A 17,725-nucleotide genomic window follows, 5' to 3' on the forward strand; every position below is an offset into this window, starting at 1 on the left:
TTTCTACTTGAGAGAAAACATAGCAAAACTACAGTTAAATATAGAAAATAATGAACAAAATGAAACAACAAACAAATATGCTCTGCTTGTTGCTGTGAACTGAAATCTGATTTTAACCAAAATAAATCCTGATGGGCAGGAAGTTGAATTTACATTTATTTGCCATGTTAAAGGAAACATTTGATATTCCTGGTGACTATACAAATTAAATTAAAGATTTGTTAATGCAAAGGATTAAAAGAATCTTAATAACATGCATAAAGATGTAAATGTTCTCTTGCATTTTATCTTCTTGAAGATCAATGTGGCATAAGGGGAATATGGAAGGGAGACAATACATCCTCACTCTATGAATTGCAACATCTGCTTTAATACTGCACTCACATGGTCACTAAGTATTAATGTTTTCACTAGAACATGTTTGAACATTGTACTGCAATTGTAATACATTTTCTCTTATTCTAATTAATTTGGTAATCACAGAAAGTAATTAGAAATCTGTGTCCAGCTTCAAATTTATAAGGCCTTCCTGGTGTATGGTTGCATGCATTGTGGATTGCAAGGAACTGTAAAGCTGTTAATGAAACAGCACTTTTTTTTCTTATGGTATTTTAAAGAGCTCATCATAACAGGAATTTAATAGACTATTGGATCCACCACAGGATTTCAGCTGCTTTCCCCACCTTTTCACCCACTCTTCTTGGCACCCTCCAATGCAAACACAAATAACCACCAGAATGGAAAATCATGTGCTTTATTTAGGAGCCTTGATGTATATTGTTATCACATGGAGAAACCATAGAAAAATTATGATTTAAAGGAGGAAGTTAAGGAGCAGATGTAAACGTCACTAATTGTAAATCATTTATGCTCTGTTACTTATTTTTTGCTGCTGTGGAAATGCTCTTTAACTGACCCTTTGCTAAACAGACGGTAACATCTAGGAGACACCACATGGAGGCATAAGGACTTTGTATTTCCCGTTTTTCTTTGATATTTCAGGCCAAAATGTAAGTCAATTTTTGTTATTTATGGTAAATTTTCTAAAATGAGATTTTGTACATGAAAAGCTATCAGTTTTACTATGTCGCATGAATCCACTGATTATTCTTAGAAAATATAAGAGTGATGTGCTTCTAGAGTATCAGTGTACCAAGACCTGTATCTATTATGTAATTCAGCTGATATGAAATAGAAGTGTCTCTTACTTTCTAATACAAATCTTCAAAAGGTTTTGAATAGTTAAACATCAAATAATCCATATAATAAAAATCATAACTGTGTTGTCTTTGAGCAGGGGAAAGCTGTGCAAAATAGCTCTGTGTAATTTTAGTGGTGGTTCGTTCTTCATTGGAATGTCTGTCTTTAAACCTAGGGAAAGTTAAATTTTGTGGAGCACCAATTAAATGCAGGAAAAAATTTGCATCTTCTTCCATGCTTTCAAATTTCCCTACAAAGTCATAGTCTATTAAACATGGGCTGCAAAGCCTGTTGACATGATCCCAGTGAATGTCCATGCCCACTGGTCTATGTACATCTAGAAGATATTGAATGAACTCTTTAAATTTGACTCCGGAACCTGTCCTTAATGCTTCTTTGGAGGCATTGACACGGTATCTCGAAATAATAGCTTTTCCAAAAACAGGGTGGTAGTAATTGTTCGGATGCTCAAACTTGTCCCGAAATGCGGATACCAACTTTTCAAAGGGTTCGCGAATGAAAAGCATCTTGGTGTAAGTGTTGAGCCTGTGATAAATCCCTTTGCGATCAAACCCATCCAACCTTTTTAAATAATTTCCATAATGCACTGTGTTGTGCTGTATATCTTTTGTGGAGGAAGCCAACCCATTGAGAACCATGAGCACTCGTTTCCAGTTAGAACAGCCAGCTTTTGGAACTTCACAGTATAGAATTCTGTATTTATCTTCTACAAATATTCTGGAAACATGATAAGGAGTGATTATCCTTCTGTTATTACTCTTGTATTTGGAACAAGTATCTCTCATTATTCTCTTTCTTTCTCTTTGGATCTGATAAAGACTTTTCCAGTTGTTGTTGTTTCTGTCCTCAGATTTAAGCATAGGCAGGTTGAGAGAAGAACTGTTCATAGCAATCAGTATAGGGCTCTTCTTAATGATAAATCTCCTTCGCCGTTTGTGGAGCCCGATAGGATTAACTTCTGCATCTTTTTTTTGATGGTCTTTCATCACAAACATTATATTTTGTTTTCTGTCTGTACTTTGAAGCTTAGTAGGTGCATTCACAGGTGAGTATAATGAACTTCTCTGGTTTCCCATTGCTAATTCCTCTGCAGAATTTTTTCTTATTCTTACGTCATGATTGTTGCTAGAAGTGCAGTCCTGCTGGAAGAAAAGACCCAAGAAATGAGATAGTATTTATCACTATTGATAACGTGTACAGTTCAATGGCAGATCTATTCATTGACTCTCAGTTCAGCTAAATTATAAAATGATGTGTATTGCAGCATGTCTGAGACTCTGCTCCTGCACTAGACTTTTCCATTTCCTTCTCTTTCTGTTTTAGGTGTGTTTACCTAGACATCAAAGCTAGAGGTGAGCCTGAGCTGGCAGATGGAATGTTCCCATAGTTTGGGGGCTATCTGTAGCCAGGATTCTGGTATGGATCCATCTCTGAACTATCTATCTGAAGCATGAATAACTCTTGTACTCATTGGAAATGGAGGGGCAGGCGGAGGAATTAATTAGCTGTATGACACTGAATGTGTTGCCGTTTCTCTGTCTAGTGTGATAACTTTGGAATGCAGTGTAGCAATTCCAAAATTGCAGGGAATGTTCTAGGCATCATGGGCACAAGCCTATTGATTTTTGTGCAAACTGAAATACCAGAAAAGCCTGATTCACAGGAATATCCAGGCCCTCAGCCTGCATGGTGCTGCAGGCAGAGAAATTTCTGTCTGCCCCTTGCTGCTACCTTAACTTGTTGCATGAGAACACAGGGAGGGTTTATCAGGGAAGCTGCAGTGCTTAAAGTCAGTGTGTGCGCATGTGCACTGAGGGGGGTTGCATGCCCCTCCATTTAAAAATCAAGCTGAGTCTCTGAGGGGCACACGGTAAGCACTGTCTCATCAAAGCTGCCACTCCCACACTTTTTTCCAGACCACTGTAAGCACTGGACAACAGGGATGCAGGTGTGGGGAGGAGCCCTGAATGAGGGTAGGAGGGAAGCAGCAAGTATCAGAGGGATGGGAGGGGCAGGGACCTGGGGCTAAATCGGGGGTTGGGGGCAGGGGCAAAGCAGGGACTGAGACGGTGGGGGGGAGGGGAAGGGGAAACCAGAGCCTCAGGAAGGAGGAACAGAGATGAGGAAGGAAGATATGTGGGTGCACACAGAGTCCCTGCCATGGGGGAAGGGGAGTGGGGGACAATGGTATGTGGGAATGGGACATGGGGGACACACAGAGCCCTTGGCATGAGGGAGGATGGGGCTTGCAGGGAGTCCCTGAAATAGGCCATATGTCTACACTGCAGCTGGGAGTGAATCTCCCAGTCCAGCTAGACAGCACAGGGGTGTGCATGGGAGGAGGGGAAGCAGGGGCATGGGCCAGCCAATAATTTCTGGGGACACAGAACTCCTCTGGCCCCGGGGCTGCAGTGGGGAGAGTGAGCTCCTCTGACCAGGGGCGGCTCTATGTTTTTTGCCGCCCCAAGCATGGCAGGCAGGCGGCTTTCGGCGGTGCGCCTCCGAGCGGTCCACTGGTCACGCGGATTCAGCAGCATGCCTGCAGGAGGTCCGCCGGTGCCGCGCCATCGGCGTCTCTGACGCCGAATTGCTGCCGAAGCCGCGGCACCGGCGGACCTCCCAAAGATTCGCCGCCGAAAACCGCCTGCCTGCCTGCCGCCCTCACAGCGATCGGCAGGCCGCCCCCCGCAGCTTGCCGCCCCAGTTACGCGCTTGCTGCACTAGTGCCTGGAGCCGCCCCTGCCTCTGACCCTGAGGCTGTGGCGGGGAGAGTGAGCTCCTCTGGGCCCTGGGCTGCTGTGGGGGCACAGAACCGTGCCCCTCCAAAAGCTGTAAAATTTAAATTTCTGTGCATGCCCCTGACAGACAGCGATGGTGGGGCTTGAGCTAGCATGTTCAAAATAGCAGTGTAGACATTGGAGCTCTGAAGCTAGCCCATCGATCCCCTAGGCATCAGAGCCTGAGCCATAACATCCACACCATCTCAAGCCCCACAACACAAGTCTGTCTGCCCGAGCTGCCATGCAGACATAGGGAGTTTGGGGAGGAGAATGGACGAATGCAGAGTCCTTGGTAGGTTCAATCCACTCATCTTCCATATGCTACAAACTGTGTGTAACCCCCTTGTTACTCTCTTGCTCAGTCTTTGTAAGTAGGCTGCACTGGTTAATTCCCTTCCAGTCCCCAGCATAGGCAAATTAAGTTCCTTCCTACCATTTTGACACACCTAAACTAAATTTCTGTCTGTTTCTCTAGGGGTGAAATTTGCTCTTGTAAAGAGATGCTGCATCATTCAAGTTTCACATCAGCCTTGTTTTGAAGGCTTAAGTAGGGCAACGACCAGTACAGGCTACCTGCATGGAGGTGAATGTCACCCAGGGAGAAGTCATTTTCCAGCTACTAGCTAGAGCGTGATGCTCTGGCCCCTAGAAAATGAGCCATCTGCCTTAGAACATGTTCTGGGAGATGGCATCTTATACACCCATTCTCACTCTGCAGTAATTTGTGCTATTCCTTGCACTCCGCAAGATCTTGCTGTCTTTTAAAATATGCAGGGCCGGCTCTAGCGTATTTGCCGCCCCAAGCAGCAATTAAAAAAAAAAAAAAAAAAAAAAAGTCGCGATCGGCGGCAGCTCCACCGCCGCTTCATTCTACGGTGGCAATTCGGCGGCAGGTCCTTCACTCCGAGAGGGAGTGACGGCCCCACCGCTGAACGGCCGGACGTGCCACCCCCCTCTTCATTGGCCGCCCCAAGCACCTGCTTGCTACGCTGGTGCCTGGAGCCGGCCCTGAAATATGCATATACATATTACAAGAGGAACACAACATAGGTTATCCAGGTGAGCCTGAAAATGATGACCCAGATAGGTTACAGCTCTGGCACGCAATCATTATTCAGCATAAAATACTACTATTTATTATAGCTATTAATGGAGGCTTGAAATAATGTCACCTTTCAATGATTTCACACACTAGGCATGTCAGGAAGAAGGAGAATCCCACACTTCCTCACTTTGACTTGTTTGCTCATTAGCCGTTGGAGTGTGTTTCAAAGTGAATGTTTATAAAAAAAAATTAACGTTATAGCTCTCATTATGGCCCCAATCCAAAGGCCAATGAAGTCAATGGGAATCTTTCCATTGACTTTAATGAGCTTTGGATCTTGGCTATTTGGAGTGAAAAATGGTGAAGCAGTTGCAAAGCAAAGACAGTAGCCAAAAATGATGGCAAGCCAATGGAGGTTAGGCAGCTATTATACCCACAGAGGAAAGTTCCACCTGTTGTTGCCATTTTCAAATAAGCCTTTGTACAGAGATCTCTAATAGCAGCTTGTATAGGTCAAAATGGTCCTAAATTTAGAAGGGGAAAGATAGATTACATCATACTGCCTCTGACTGTTGTGGCTTTAATACGGGTCTGGGAGGCTGGAACGCCTGAATTTTTATCCTAGCTCTACCTGTGACTCTTGTTGACCATTTTCCTATCTCACCGAGGTGGGGTTAGGGGCAAATTATATATAGTAATTAATTAATATGTTTGCATTATCATAGAAAAGCTGTGTCTTCTGCTTTGACTAAAATTTTGTTTAACTGGTTTATTATAGATGTGGTTTTCCAAAGATGTTATAGTTCAGATGGAGGAAGGAATGGGAGGGCAGGGAATATGCAGATATAGCTGTTCAGTTGGTGAATACTTTAGCTGAAAATACTTTAACAATTAGAGGTAAACTGTGATGCAAATCACAAACTCTTCTATATTTGCCTTTCACCTGCTCCTTGATGATGTTAAAGATGTCCCAAACTTAAAAAAGCAGCTTTAGATTTGAAATGAGTATTCTCTTTCTTCTTCATGGTGAAGCATTTTTACGGATTATCATAGTGATGTCACAACTCTTCCTCTGCTCATCTGAGAGAACAGGCAGGAATCTGCAGTTTGGGCTTGATCCAATCCCCTTGAAGGCAATGAAAAAACATCCAGTTGACTACAATGGGAGTTAGATTAGCCTCTCTGTGGCCCAATAGAAATCTTCACAGGGCTTTAGATTAGGCTGTCAAAGAATAACAACAAGCCTTTCCTGCCATTCAGTTACAAAGGGGAAGCTGCAACTCAGGCTACATCCCCATGTGGCATCACTACTGATTCCTTCTTCAACGGAGAATGGATTTTTCTTTTTCTCTTTTTTCTGGAAAAAGTTGATTCAATATTCATCATAAAAAAGTAATGAGCAAAAATCCAAATCGTGCTAGTAACCTATTAAGTTGTGTTCAAAAATAAAATAGAACTAATCAGTATTAAATTATAAAAGCGGCTGTGCATAATAGAGGAACAAGGGTGAGGTGGAACACAGTCTGGGTTGTCTCTTCACTTCTCTGTATACAGTACGCTGACTAAGACCCAAACAGAATAAGATGTTCTTTACACTTGCTTCCTTTTGTAACTGTTCAGAAAAAGTTATACTTTTTTCTAGAATGACTTGCGTTAAGTTTTTACTACTGCCTTGCTATTACTATTACCATGTGATATAGGCTGACTTGGAAAAACTCATTCTGGTACTCCCGTGTATAGTTGCCTGGGTATATCCTAAACTGATGGGACTATGCAAGTATTTGATTGCTATTCAGTTGAGAAGCTTACCCTGATTTAAATGCATCAAATGTATATTTCGGTCATCTTGTATATGTAAATGGCCAGTTGTTTTATTCTATTTACTACATATTGCTCTTTACTGAGTGATGTAGAAATCATATGAGGAAATCAGACTGTTTGATATTTCATACTTATTCCATGCTAGGGTACAGTCCCCCCCTCTCCCCCCGAAAAAAAACCCCAACACCCCACATTGCTGATGATGAATCTAAAACTAGCATTTCCATCATAAGCAAATGTCATAATTTGAATATCCTCTGTGGACAAAATTCCTATTCACTGCCATTCAAAAGGTAAGTTGAACCTGCAGAGATGGAGCAATATGAACTACATCTCACTAAGTTCCCCCTGGAATTTGGATAAATAGCTGGTAAATTCTAGCATTCTTTCAAGTAGTCGCATTCATCCCTTAAACTTCAAAGAAGTAAATGAGATATAGTCACAGATACTATGAATGACCTAGTAGCCACTAGGTGGCACAATAATACCAGTATTTTTCTTTCTAATATTCTATGTGATACTCAACCAATTCTTTTAGCAATAAAATTTTATACCAAATATGAATATGCAAATCTTTCAAGTTTACAGTATCTTTTAGGAATATCTAGTCTAGCAAACAACCATAAAACTAAATTTTCATGGATTACCAAATTCGTATTGTAATAAAAAAAAATTTGCACTCCAGGGAAAAGCTTTAATGCTTCATTCCTGTTTGATACTTTTACTTCCAGTCAAATGGTTTGTTCTGAGCCTTCTCCCCCCATCCCACATTCTGTATTGTAAATATATCTTGCTCTATTTTCTTGCATTTTTTTCTAAAGAACTTACTTTTTTGGGTTGTTGGGGTCCCATGTTATATTTTATCCCTAAAGAAAGAAAAGGAAAATTACAACAATATTTGGTAAATACACATGACATGCTTATCTTGCACCACTGAGATCAACAAGAGTTCTACCATTAACTAGAATGTGAGTAGGAGCAGTTCCTATTAGAACAATGATATTAAATAGACCTGCAATGTTTTATATCCATGGATAGCCCATAGTAATAATACCTAGCTCTTGTATAGCTCTTATACCTGTAGATCTCAACATGCTTTACAGAGTAGGTCAATATCATTATTCCCATGGGGATAATGGGGAAACTGAGGCAGAGGTGAAATCATACAATCATAGAAGATTAGGGTTGGAAGAGACCTCAGGAGGTTATCTAGTCCAACCCCCTGCTCAAAGCAGGACCAACCCCAACTAAATCATCCCAGCCAGGGTTTTGTCAAGCCGGGCCTTAAAAACCTCTAAGGAAGGAGATTCCACCACCTCCCTAGGTAACCCATTCCAGTGCTTCACCCTCCTAGTGAAATAGTTTTTCCTAATATCCAACCTAGACCTCTGCCACTGCAACTTGAGACCATTGCTCCTTGTTCTATCATCTGCCACCACTGAGAACAGCCTAGCTCCATCCTCTTTGGAACCCCCTTTCAGGTAATTGAAGGCTGCTACCAAATCTCCCCTCACTCTTCTCTTCTGCAGACTAAATAAGCTCAGTTCCCTCAGCCTCTCCTCATAAGTCATGTGCCCCAGCCACCTAACATTTTCGTTGCCCTCCGCTGGACTCTCTCCAATTTGTCCACATCCTTTCTGTAGTGGGGGTCCCCAAACTGGACACAATACTCCAGATGTGGCCTCACCAGAGCCCAATAGAGGGGAATAATCCCTTCCCTTGATCTGCTGGCAATGCTCCTACTAATGCAGCCCAATATGCCATTAGCCTGCTTGGCAACAAGGGCACATTGTTGATTCATATCCAGCTTCTCGTCCACTGTAATCCCCAGGTCCTGTTCTGCAGAACTGCTGCTTAGCCAGTCGGTCCCCAGCCTGTAGCAGTGCATGGGATTCTTTAGTCCTAAGTGCAGGACTCTGCACTTGTCCTTGTTGAACCGCATCACATTTCTTTTGGCCCAACCCTCCAATTTGTCTAGGTCACTCTGGACCCTATCCCTACACTCCACTGTATCTACCTCTCCCCACAGCTCACTGTCAAACACAAACCTGCTGAGGGTGCAATCCATCCCATCATCCAGATCATTAATGAAGATGTTGAACAAAACCGGCCCCAGGACCGATCCATGGGGCACTCCGCTTGATACCGGCTGCCAACTAGACATCGAGCAGTTGATCACTACCTGTTGAGCCCAACAATCTATGACTCGCTCAAGGTCACACAGCGGGCCAGTTGCAGAACTAGGAATAGAACCCACGTCTCCCGAGTCCCAGGCCAGTGCTGTACCCACTAGGCCAAAATACTATCTCATAAATGCATGTATTTAAGTTAACTAAAAATTGCTGTTAATTGTGCCCACTTTGGACAGCATGATAGTTCTGAATGTTTACCAGTTGGCATGCACGCAGTATTGTCCTATAACCCCTTCCCCCCAGTGCGTAATGTATATAGGAGGTAATATTTGTAGAGCATTTTGAACATACTATGGAAAGCACTTATCACTTTTACAAGTATTATGCCACATGCTCTTAACTTTTAAAGAGGAATCCAATCAGGAATATGATGATAAAGTTGTGAGTGCCTCTTAAGACTAAACTAAGAGAGCTTTGCAATCGCTTATAGTTTGTTGTATGAAGTGGTATTGTAGCCATGTTGCCCCCAGGATATTAGAGAACTGAGGTGGGGAGAGGTAATTTTTTTTATTGGACCAACTTCTGCTTGTGAGAGCGAGAAGCTTTTGAGCTTACACAGAGCTCTTCTTCAGGTCTGGAAAATGTACTCAGCATCTGTACTTTGAGTATATTTTCCAGACCCGAAGAAAAGCTTGGTATAAGCTCAAAAAGCTTGTCTCTCTCACCAACAGAAGTTGGCCCAATAAAAGATATTCCCTCGCCCACCTTGTCTCACTTATAATTTATGACTACTGTTGCAGTTAAGCTAATGTGTACGCTATTGAAAACACTATTTTGTTTATGCAATCAGTTGAGATTTTTGGTGCATCTCTGTGATTTGGATAGTGCCACTTGTCACTGTCAGTGCTGCCTAAAAAGATTTCAGTTTAATTAATGGGGCTACATTACAAATCTGCAGCCATTGACAAGGACAATTGCAGGTCAGCATACCACTTTACAGTACCTTTGTACTACAAATTGAAGCACCACCGGAGAAGCTCAGTCCCATCAGATTAATTTTCATTACATTATTAAGGTTCTCATGAATACTGTGTGTGTTTAAAGTTATTCTATCAGTCCCCTGACTATATACCATTTACATTAATGAGTTTCTTGCAGCTATAGCACCTACTCCAACAAGCTGAACTTTAGTTATTTTTTCAGAAGTATTAACAGATATTAAGGGTTGAACCTATTTCTGCGTTGCTATGGCTATGTGTACATGTTCCATACCAGCAATTTGTTAGCAGTAGGCATGAGTTAATGTAGTACTATGCAGCAAGGGCATGAGAGGATGCTGCATATGTGTCTGATTCTGCCCCATTAAAGTTAAAGGGACTTTTGCCATTAACTTCAATGGGAGCAAAATCAAGCTGTACTAGAGGTGCCTTGTTTTTGATGAGATGCAAGTCCGAAGTCCCCTCTTACTCAGTTCTAATGCAGTACCTGTTCAGCTGGAAGTGGAGATCTTAAGGGTTTTTTGTTTTGTTTTTTGTTTTAAACTCAGAACAGTGGACACTTAACTTGTGGAGTCCTGGCCAGGATTCCTAAGTAACAAAACTGGTTCTGGTGTCCATGACATGAGCGAGGCTGTTGAGCTATTATTGGCGGCTACATTTGTTGATGCGGTCAGTGTAATACAAGCATTTAATCCATGGTTTTGTAAAATGCTGTGGAATAGTGAGTATGAAAACTGCTATGCAAAGAGAGGCCTGGAATTCCAGAGTTCTAATCCACTTGTATAAGAAATATGCTTTAACCCATAGAGACATCATGGTAGTCAGCAGGAAACCAGGATCTCTGGCTCTGAAGGCACAACTTTATACCATTTGAGCTAGACCTCTATTAGTTGCTTGGGCACCACCCTGTAGTGAACCCATAGCCCAGAGGTGGGCAAACTACAGCCCACGGGCCACATCCGGCCCACGGGACTGTCCTGCCTGGCCCTTGAGCTCCTGGCCGTGGAGGCCAGCCCCTGGCCCCTTCCCTGCTGTTCCCCCTCCCCCGCAGCCACATGGGCAGTGCTCTGGGCGATGGGGTTGCACGCTCCTGCCGAGCAGCATGGCAGCGTGTCTGCCTCTGGCCGGGTGGCGCGGCAGCCAGACATGCTGCTCTGAGCGGCATGGTAAGGGGGCCGGGCTGGGGGGTTGGATAAGGGACGGCGGGTCCCGGGGGGCAGTCAGGGGACAGGGAGCAGGGGGCAGTTGGATGGGGCGGAGGTTCTGGGAGGTGGTCAGGGGATGGGGGTGGGGTTGGATAGGCGTGGGAGTCCCGGGGGGCCCTGTCAAGGGGCAGTAGTGTGGATAGGGGTCGGGGCAGTCAGGGGACAGGGAGCAGGGGGGTTGGATAGGGGATGGGGTCCTGGGGGCGGTTAGGGGACAAGGAGCGGGGGGGTTGGATGGGTCAGAGGTTCGGGGGGGGGGCAGTCAGGGGACGGGAAGTGGGAGGGGTCGGATAGGTGGTGGGGGCCAGGCTGTTTGGGGAGGCACAGCCTTCCCTACCCGGCCTCCATACAGTTTTGCAACCCCAATGTAGCCCTCGGGCCAAAAGGTTTGCCCACCCCGCCATAGACACTACTAATATATTTGCCTTTAAACTGGCAATAGTTGCTCAACTGTATAGATACAGCCTGTGGAATAGCACCTAAGGCTGTTCTCTCCAGAGACAGTCGCTTGAGTACCCCTTTTGATCTCTGCTGCAGCTAAGCACTAGAGGATGATATAGTCTCACACATTAATCATAACATTATAGTGGCTCTGCATTGACTCCCTTTGTGGCCTTTGGCAAGTTTGTACCTCTGCCTCAGTTTCACCATCTGTAATCTAGGGTTAATAGCTACCTCCCTTAATTTTGAACACCTTTGCTGTGGTAAGTAAGTAGTTCAGGATTAAAGTACCATAAAGTGCTATAAATGGCAAATATTATTAAATCAGAATTTTTTTACCCTCTCTAACTATGGTGCCCTATGGAGGGGAGGAATATTTGGAGTGAATGAGCCCTAGTCTGTTGTATGATTCTTCTGATTACTCCTGTAAAATGGGTTTCCTGGTAGCATAGATACAGGTTGAATCCTCCAGAAAGCTTGAATGTTCTTTTCCTTATCAATTCAGAATGTTGTAATGAAATCCCTGTTCATGGGGGGGGAGGGGGGGGAAGGAGGCAGAAATTTTATATATTGAATACTGAAAAGTCAAATGTTTAATTAAAAGAAATCTGTGGATTGGGGGGATAGGCAATTTGCTTGTTTTACATGGAGATGTTTGGTTTCTCATGTATAATTGCCAACATGCATTTAGTAATTTCCTTGTGTAATAGCATCATTACAGGCAATAGTCTGTTCAGAGTCACCAGTGTTATTTCTCTGCTTTATACTTCAGCTTTGGGCTTCATTATTTTTTAATATCAGATTCAGCTTGTTAAATCACTTCTCATCCTCTGTCACAGATACCAGAGATTTACTTTGGCTGTCAATACTGTCAACATGTATAGGCAAGAATTTACATATTTAAATATTTATCCTTGCGTGAACTAGTTATGCCTATCAATGTAAGACAGGAGAGTGGTTGTGTAACCTACTCCCCCCCCCTGAAATTATAAGATGTAATAACATCCAAGGGTGGTTAAACATTTTCAATACCATGGGTTGGATGCTAGTTTTGGGGCAGTTCTGTGGACCACACACACACACACACACATATAATTTCTGATTCTAGAACTGGATCACTTTTTTTTTTTTTTTAGGATTTATAATATAAGCACATTTTCTCTCTGTATCCCCTCCCTGAAAGCCTTCAAGCTTTCACAATTGAAAACAAGACTAGTTAAGAGAACTTGGTCACTCACCAAAATGCAAACCAGTATTTAGACAGACTTGGATACAATTTTTTAAAAATTTCTTTTGCCAAGATTGTAATGAAAGACTTAGGAGGTGGTTTCAAAAGAACCCTCTGAAGCACCTGGCATTGGCCACTGTCAGGAGACAGGACACTGGGCTTGATGGACCATTGGTCTGACCTGCTATGGCTGTTCTATTGTTCTTATGGGCATAATTTCAATGGTAGCAGAGGTGGACCATTGCTGGGAGCTTTTGAAAATCCCTTTCATAACGTGTAATTACCTATTTAACTTTCCTGAAAGAAGTAAGGATCATTCTTCTACAAAAAAGATGAAGGTATCATAAATGCTGTCTGAGCTATCTGTTTTTAAATTATAAAAGAAAAGGAATTAATGATGAGTAATTCACACTTTTGTTGCTAACTACTTCAAAAGGTGACTTGTTTTTTAATAGAGTGGATATCTTGTATTTTTGTGCTGTACTTCAGTTATTACGTCTAATAAAGAAATTCCATTAGCTGGAGGGAAGAATGTGTATCAGAATTGAGACTTCAATTATTGGTGCTAACATGGTCAGAACAACAGCTAAGAGTACATTTTGAATGGAAGATGTATGATGGAGCTGGTTGCTAGTCTCTTGAATGTTTTTTGAGGCATATGACTTCTAAATTTTGTCTCCTCTCAGCTCTCTCTCTCTCACTAGCAGCAATCTGTCACATCAGATTTAAACCTACATGGAGAAAACCATTCTTAGGTGCAGTGAACTCAGCCAGTAAAAACATATTGCACAGTTGTGCTCAACTAATCAGATCTAAGTTTAATGTGATGCTACACCCATGGTATTTTTGGCACTACTAGCTCCTAGATGGTAACCAAAATAGCAATGTAATGTACCTTTGTGCCATAGGTTGGACACTTGTGCCAACTATATAACTGAAATTGGTGATACTAAGGAATAACTTTAAAATGTGGTGCCAGACGCCACAGCAACGGACATCTTAGCAGCACATAGATAAGTAGGAAATCAGATAGTGTCACTTCATTGTATGCACAACACTTCTGTTGGTTCTCTCTTTTTCTGCATGAACTTGACCTTCAAAGACCCTGCATGGACCTGACACTGATGTCTCTGTTCTTGTTGTCCTTTATTATGCCCAGCTCCACTCAGTCTTCTAATCTAACTGCTCCCTTTCCCTTCTTGTTCTGGGAATTGTTTTTTTAATGCCATTTACAATACACAAAGGAGCCTCTCTGCTGCACACCTCCTCTTTTTCAAATCCCTCCTGGCTAGCCTTTTAACCCTGTTCTCTCCTCTGACACACTACAGGGACTGGGCTTAAATAGAAGTTGATTTCACTTCTGTATGTGTGCCCCTTAAGGTGCTTCAATGAGCAATGTTTGTTTGCTTGTTTTTTTACTGCAATATCACTGCAAAGGGAGAGTATCAATACTTGTGCAATTACATATTTGCAGAAATAGATACTTCAGAAGTGTTGTGAACACTTGTGCAAATATGTTCATGTCACAAATGACTTAGTCAATGACTCCAGATTGTTTTTATAATAGCTTGTCAACCAATCAGGCAGTGGGAATGATAACATATGACTGAAGTGGCCAATCACAGCACCAATAGCAAATTATGTTAGTGAATTTTCCAAACAATAGTTTTGTGAGTAGCATTCAGGTTAAAATTTATTTGCATAAAAATATTGGCAAACAACTTTGAAAAATGTAACTCAGCTGGTGGATGATTTATTAACAGAAAAAGGGGTTAAACTTTTTGACTAAGTTGTTTACTATGAATAGATTGCCCAGCTTGGTCTGCACCTAATCCTGTGCCTAATCTTTTATCATGTATAGTATATTTGAGTTAAATTGCAAGCTCTTTCAAGCAGGAAATGATTAAGTATTTGCAAAGTGCTGTTACCATCTATGTTACTGCCACATATCTCATTCTAAATTAGAAATAATAAATTGTACATTTAAGAAAAAACTCCTTGTAAAAAGACTGACAAGATTTTTATTTTGAGATCATGGCCTAATCAATGTCATAAACTATATATATTTTTTGCCCTTCAGTAATTTCTTATCTCTAAACTGATGTCTTATTTGACAATAACAAACCTTAATAGCCCCATCTCAGCCACATATACAGTTCCCAGTTTTAATACACAGAAAATTAATGAGATGAAGCAAGCAAGGTTTAATGAAAGTATAGAGTGCCTTGCATAAAGTTGCCATCAAGAAACAAGTGAATCTGTACAATGAATCTCTTGAGTTCTCAGAGAAGATGCAAATACTCAGTGACATTTTCCACAGATGAGAACTTTCACAGTGAATGCTTTGGATGAAGTGCCTAGCTCTGTTGAAGAAGAGTCAAAGTTAGATATCTCTTGGTTTCAAGATCCTGAGCATATTCTTTAGAGAGAGTCCTTGGGCAGTATATCCATCTGACACTGCAGTGACTTAGTAGTTCATTTTAGTTTCAAACTAATTGATTTAATGGCAAAGATGTCGTAGTATGTATTTATGCTAATCTATGAATGGTAGCTATTACAAGGAAGACCTTGAGCTTCCTGATCTTTTAAGAACATATCTCTCCCTCTTCATATGAAATGTAGCCAAAGGCAAACAGTCACTATATTGCCTTGTATCATATATAGCACCTTCTTTTATTTGGTGACTAACTAATTATACACAAAGCAAGAATGACTCTGTGTCAATTGCAAGAGAAAGTGAATTATAAGAGAACTCATTTGTAATATACAGTTTTCCCCCAGAAACTGCAGGATTAGATGGTGAAAATAATTAATTCTACACGTCACTGCTACAGTACTTACACAGTGATTCCCCCCCACACACACCTTAGATCACAAAGTGCTGCACAAATATGGTTCATAGTTATTCCAGTTTTACAGATGGGAGGCAGGAGAGGTTACAAGTCAAACTTTCAAGTGTGGTCTGACTTTGGGTGGTCATATTTTTGATTACCTTAATACTTAAGCTGGGCATCTTAAACTAGTCACCTAACAATTGAGGAACCCCAAATCAGTGGTCAGATTTTAGGCTGAAACCCTAAGACAAGGATCATGTAGAAGGTTGGTGTTAGTGTCTAGACTAGAAACCAGGTGTCCTGACTCCTATCTTGTGTTCAATCCTCAAGATCACAGCTGCCTGTCTACTAACTAGGTGCAGTGAATTAATGTGAGTCTTGCATTTGGATTACAACATTACAGACGTGCTTCTCTTTAGAATCATTAGACAAGAGATGTGCAATGACATGCTACTCAGGCACTTGAATGATGTATACATGCTGCGTGTCAGACGTTGGTGGGATCCAGGTTGGAAACCCTTCCAGCAAATCTGCCCCAGAAGCTGGCTCATGATGGGATGGGACCCAGCTGGATGGGAGATGCATTTTTCAGTGAGCTGCTACTTTCTGGAAGAACCCTGTGGCATGGGAGGGAGAGCGGCAGTATCGCTGGCTCTCACCTGAGGTGACTGATACCTCCAGCGTGGCTACTTCTGCCCTGTGACCCTGGAGGTGAATCTGGCCTGATGCCTTGCAAAGACACTTCCACTTCTGCAGATAATTAGCTGCTCCTTCCTAGAATTTAACAACCATCTGATCTCTATTAGGTTAACATCTGACAGCTCCTTCATTTGTATCTTCCCCACCTCTCAATATTCATCCTTCCATTCCTCCCGTTCACTCCCTTTATCTTTCTCTGAAGGTTCCTCGGCTTCTGGTCTCAAGCTCTTCATGATCCAGTGTTTTCACAGTACAATGGAAACTGAACACATTAACATTCCTGTAATCAGGATGTGTGTATTTTATTAACTCCATTTTAGTTGGTCTGCCTGAAGTGGTGCCAGCTGAAGTTTTGTTATCTTCCTACTGTTCTTGGAGCTGTCAGTACTGAAAACTTCTTACACAACAGACAAAATTACTGGGATATTTCACATTCTGCAGAGAGACGTCAAGAACAAAATCTGACACAAATTGCATTTCTTCTAATAAGGAACCACACTCTAGTTAAAAATTAGTTATAGAAAACAAATTTCTTTGCTTCCTTTTTAAATAGAAAACATGTAAAAAAAACTATTTTCACTATTTACTTCTTTGCATTTCTCTTTTTGGACAATCACAATAGACTAAGTCAGTTTCATTTTTTGGCTGTCATGCCCTTTCATAATACTGCAATGTTTGGATTGCAAACGCTACATGGGAGTGCATTTTTTGTCTTTTATTTATAAATAATTGATTCCTCTGGAATGTAATTCATGGGAACATTTTTATTTAAATTTTGTAGAAGCTTTTTTCTTAAACCTCAATTTTAAACTTCATTTGTTTCTTCAGTCTTCATTTACATGGCTTCATTTACATTTGAGGCCCTCACTCAGAAACGGTGTGGATTGTTTCAGAACACAATCCATGGTTTTACAATACATTACTACTTTCACTGCCCAAAAAGGTACAAGTGACAGGTAATCTTTCACATATCCACAGAATACTCACATTAAAGAGAAGGGGCTTGATTTTTGACTCCACCCCACTGACCCAAACAGGCTGGAAACCCAGCAGATCTGGTCAGATGGGAATTTCCTCTGCAGACATGGATAGAGTTAAAGAAAGGGACATGAACAGGACATCTCTGGTGATTTCCAAACCTCCAGAATAGCCTTTGGTCAGTAGTCAGGCATGACCTGCAGCGGCCTTGATCTAAGGATGATCTAAGTTATGATTAACGATGGACTGGGGAATGGCAATGCCATGAATGTCTAAGAAGTAGGACTGTCGATTAATCACAGTTAACTCACGCAATTAACTCAAAAAAATTAATCACAATTAA

At 41.8% G+C, this 17,725-nt stretch overlaps 1 protein-coding gene across 1 annotated transcript in view; it reads right to left on the bottom strand.

Moving 5' to 3' along the window:
• Positions 1-1,211: 1,211 nt before the first annotated feature.
• The window catches only part of CHST8 (carbohydrate sulfotransferase 8), a 210,827-nt gene continuing 194,313 nt past the window's right edge, over positions 1,212-17,725 (bottom strand). Inside the window, exons 2-3 of the mRNA XM_065416852.1 lie at positions 7,696-7,733; positions 1,212-2,363 (exon numbers count right to left, since the gene is read on the bottom strand). Coding sequence (XP_065272924.1) covers positions 1,212-2,363; positions 7,696-7,733 — 1,190 coding nt within the window. The remainder of the gene's footprint in view (positions 2,364-7,695; positions 7,734-17,725) is intronic.

The sequence above is a fragment of the Emys orbicularis genome, chromosome 14, assembly GCF_028017835.1.
Source record: "Emys orbicularis isolate rEmyOrb1 chromosome 14, rEmyOrb1.hap1, whole genome shotgun sequence".
In the NCBI taxonomy this organism is placed as follows: domain Eukaryota; kingdom Metazoa; phylum Chordata; order Testudines; family Emydidae; genus Emys; species Emys orbicularis.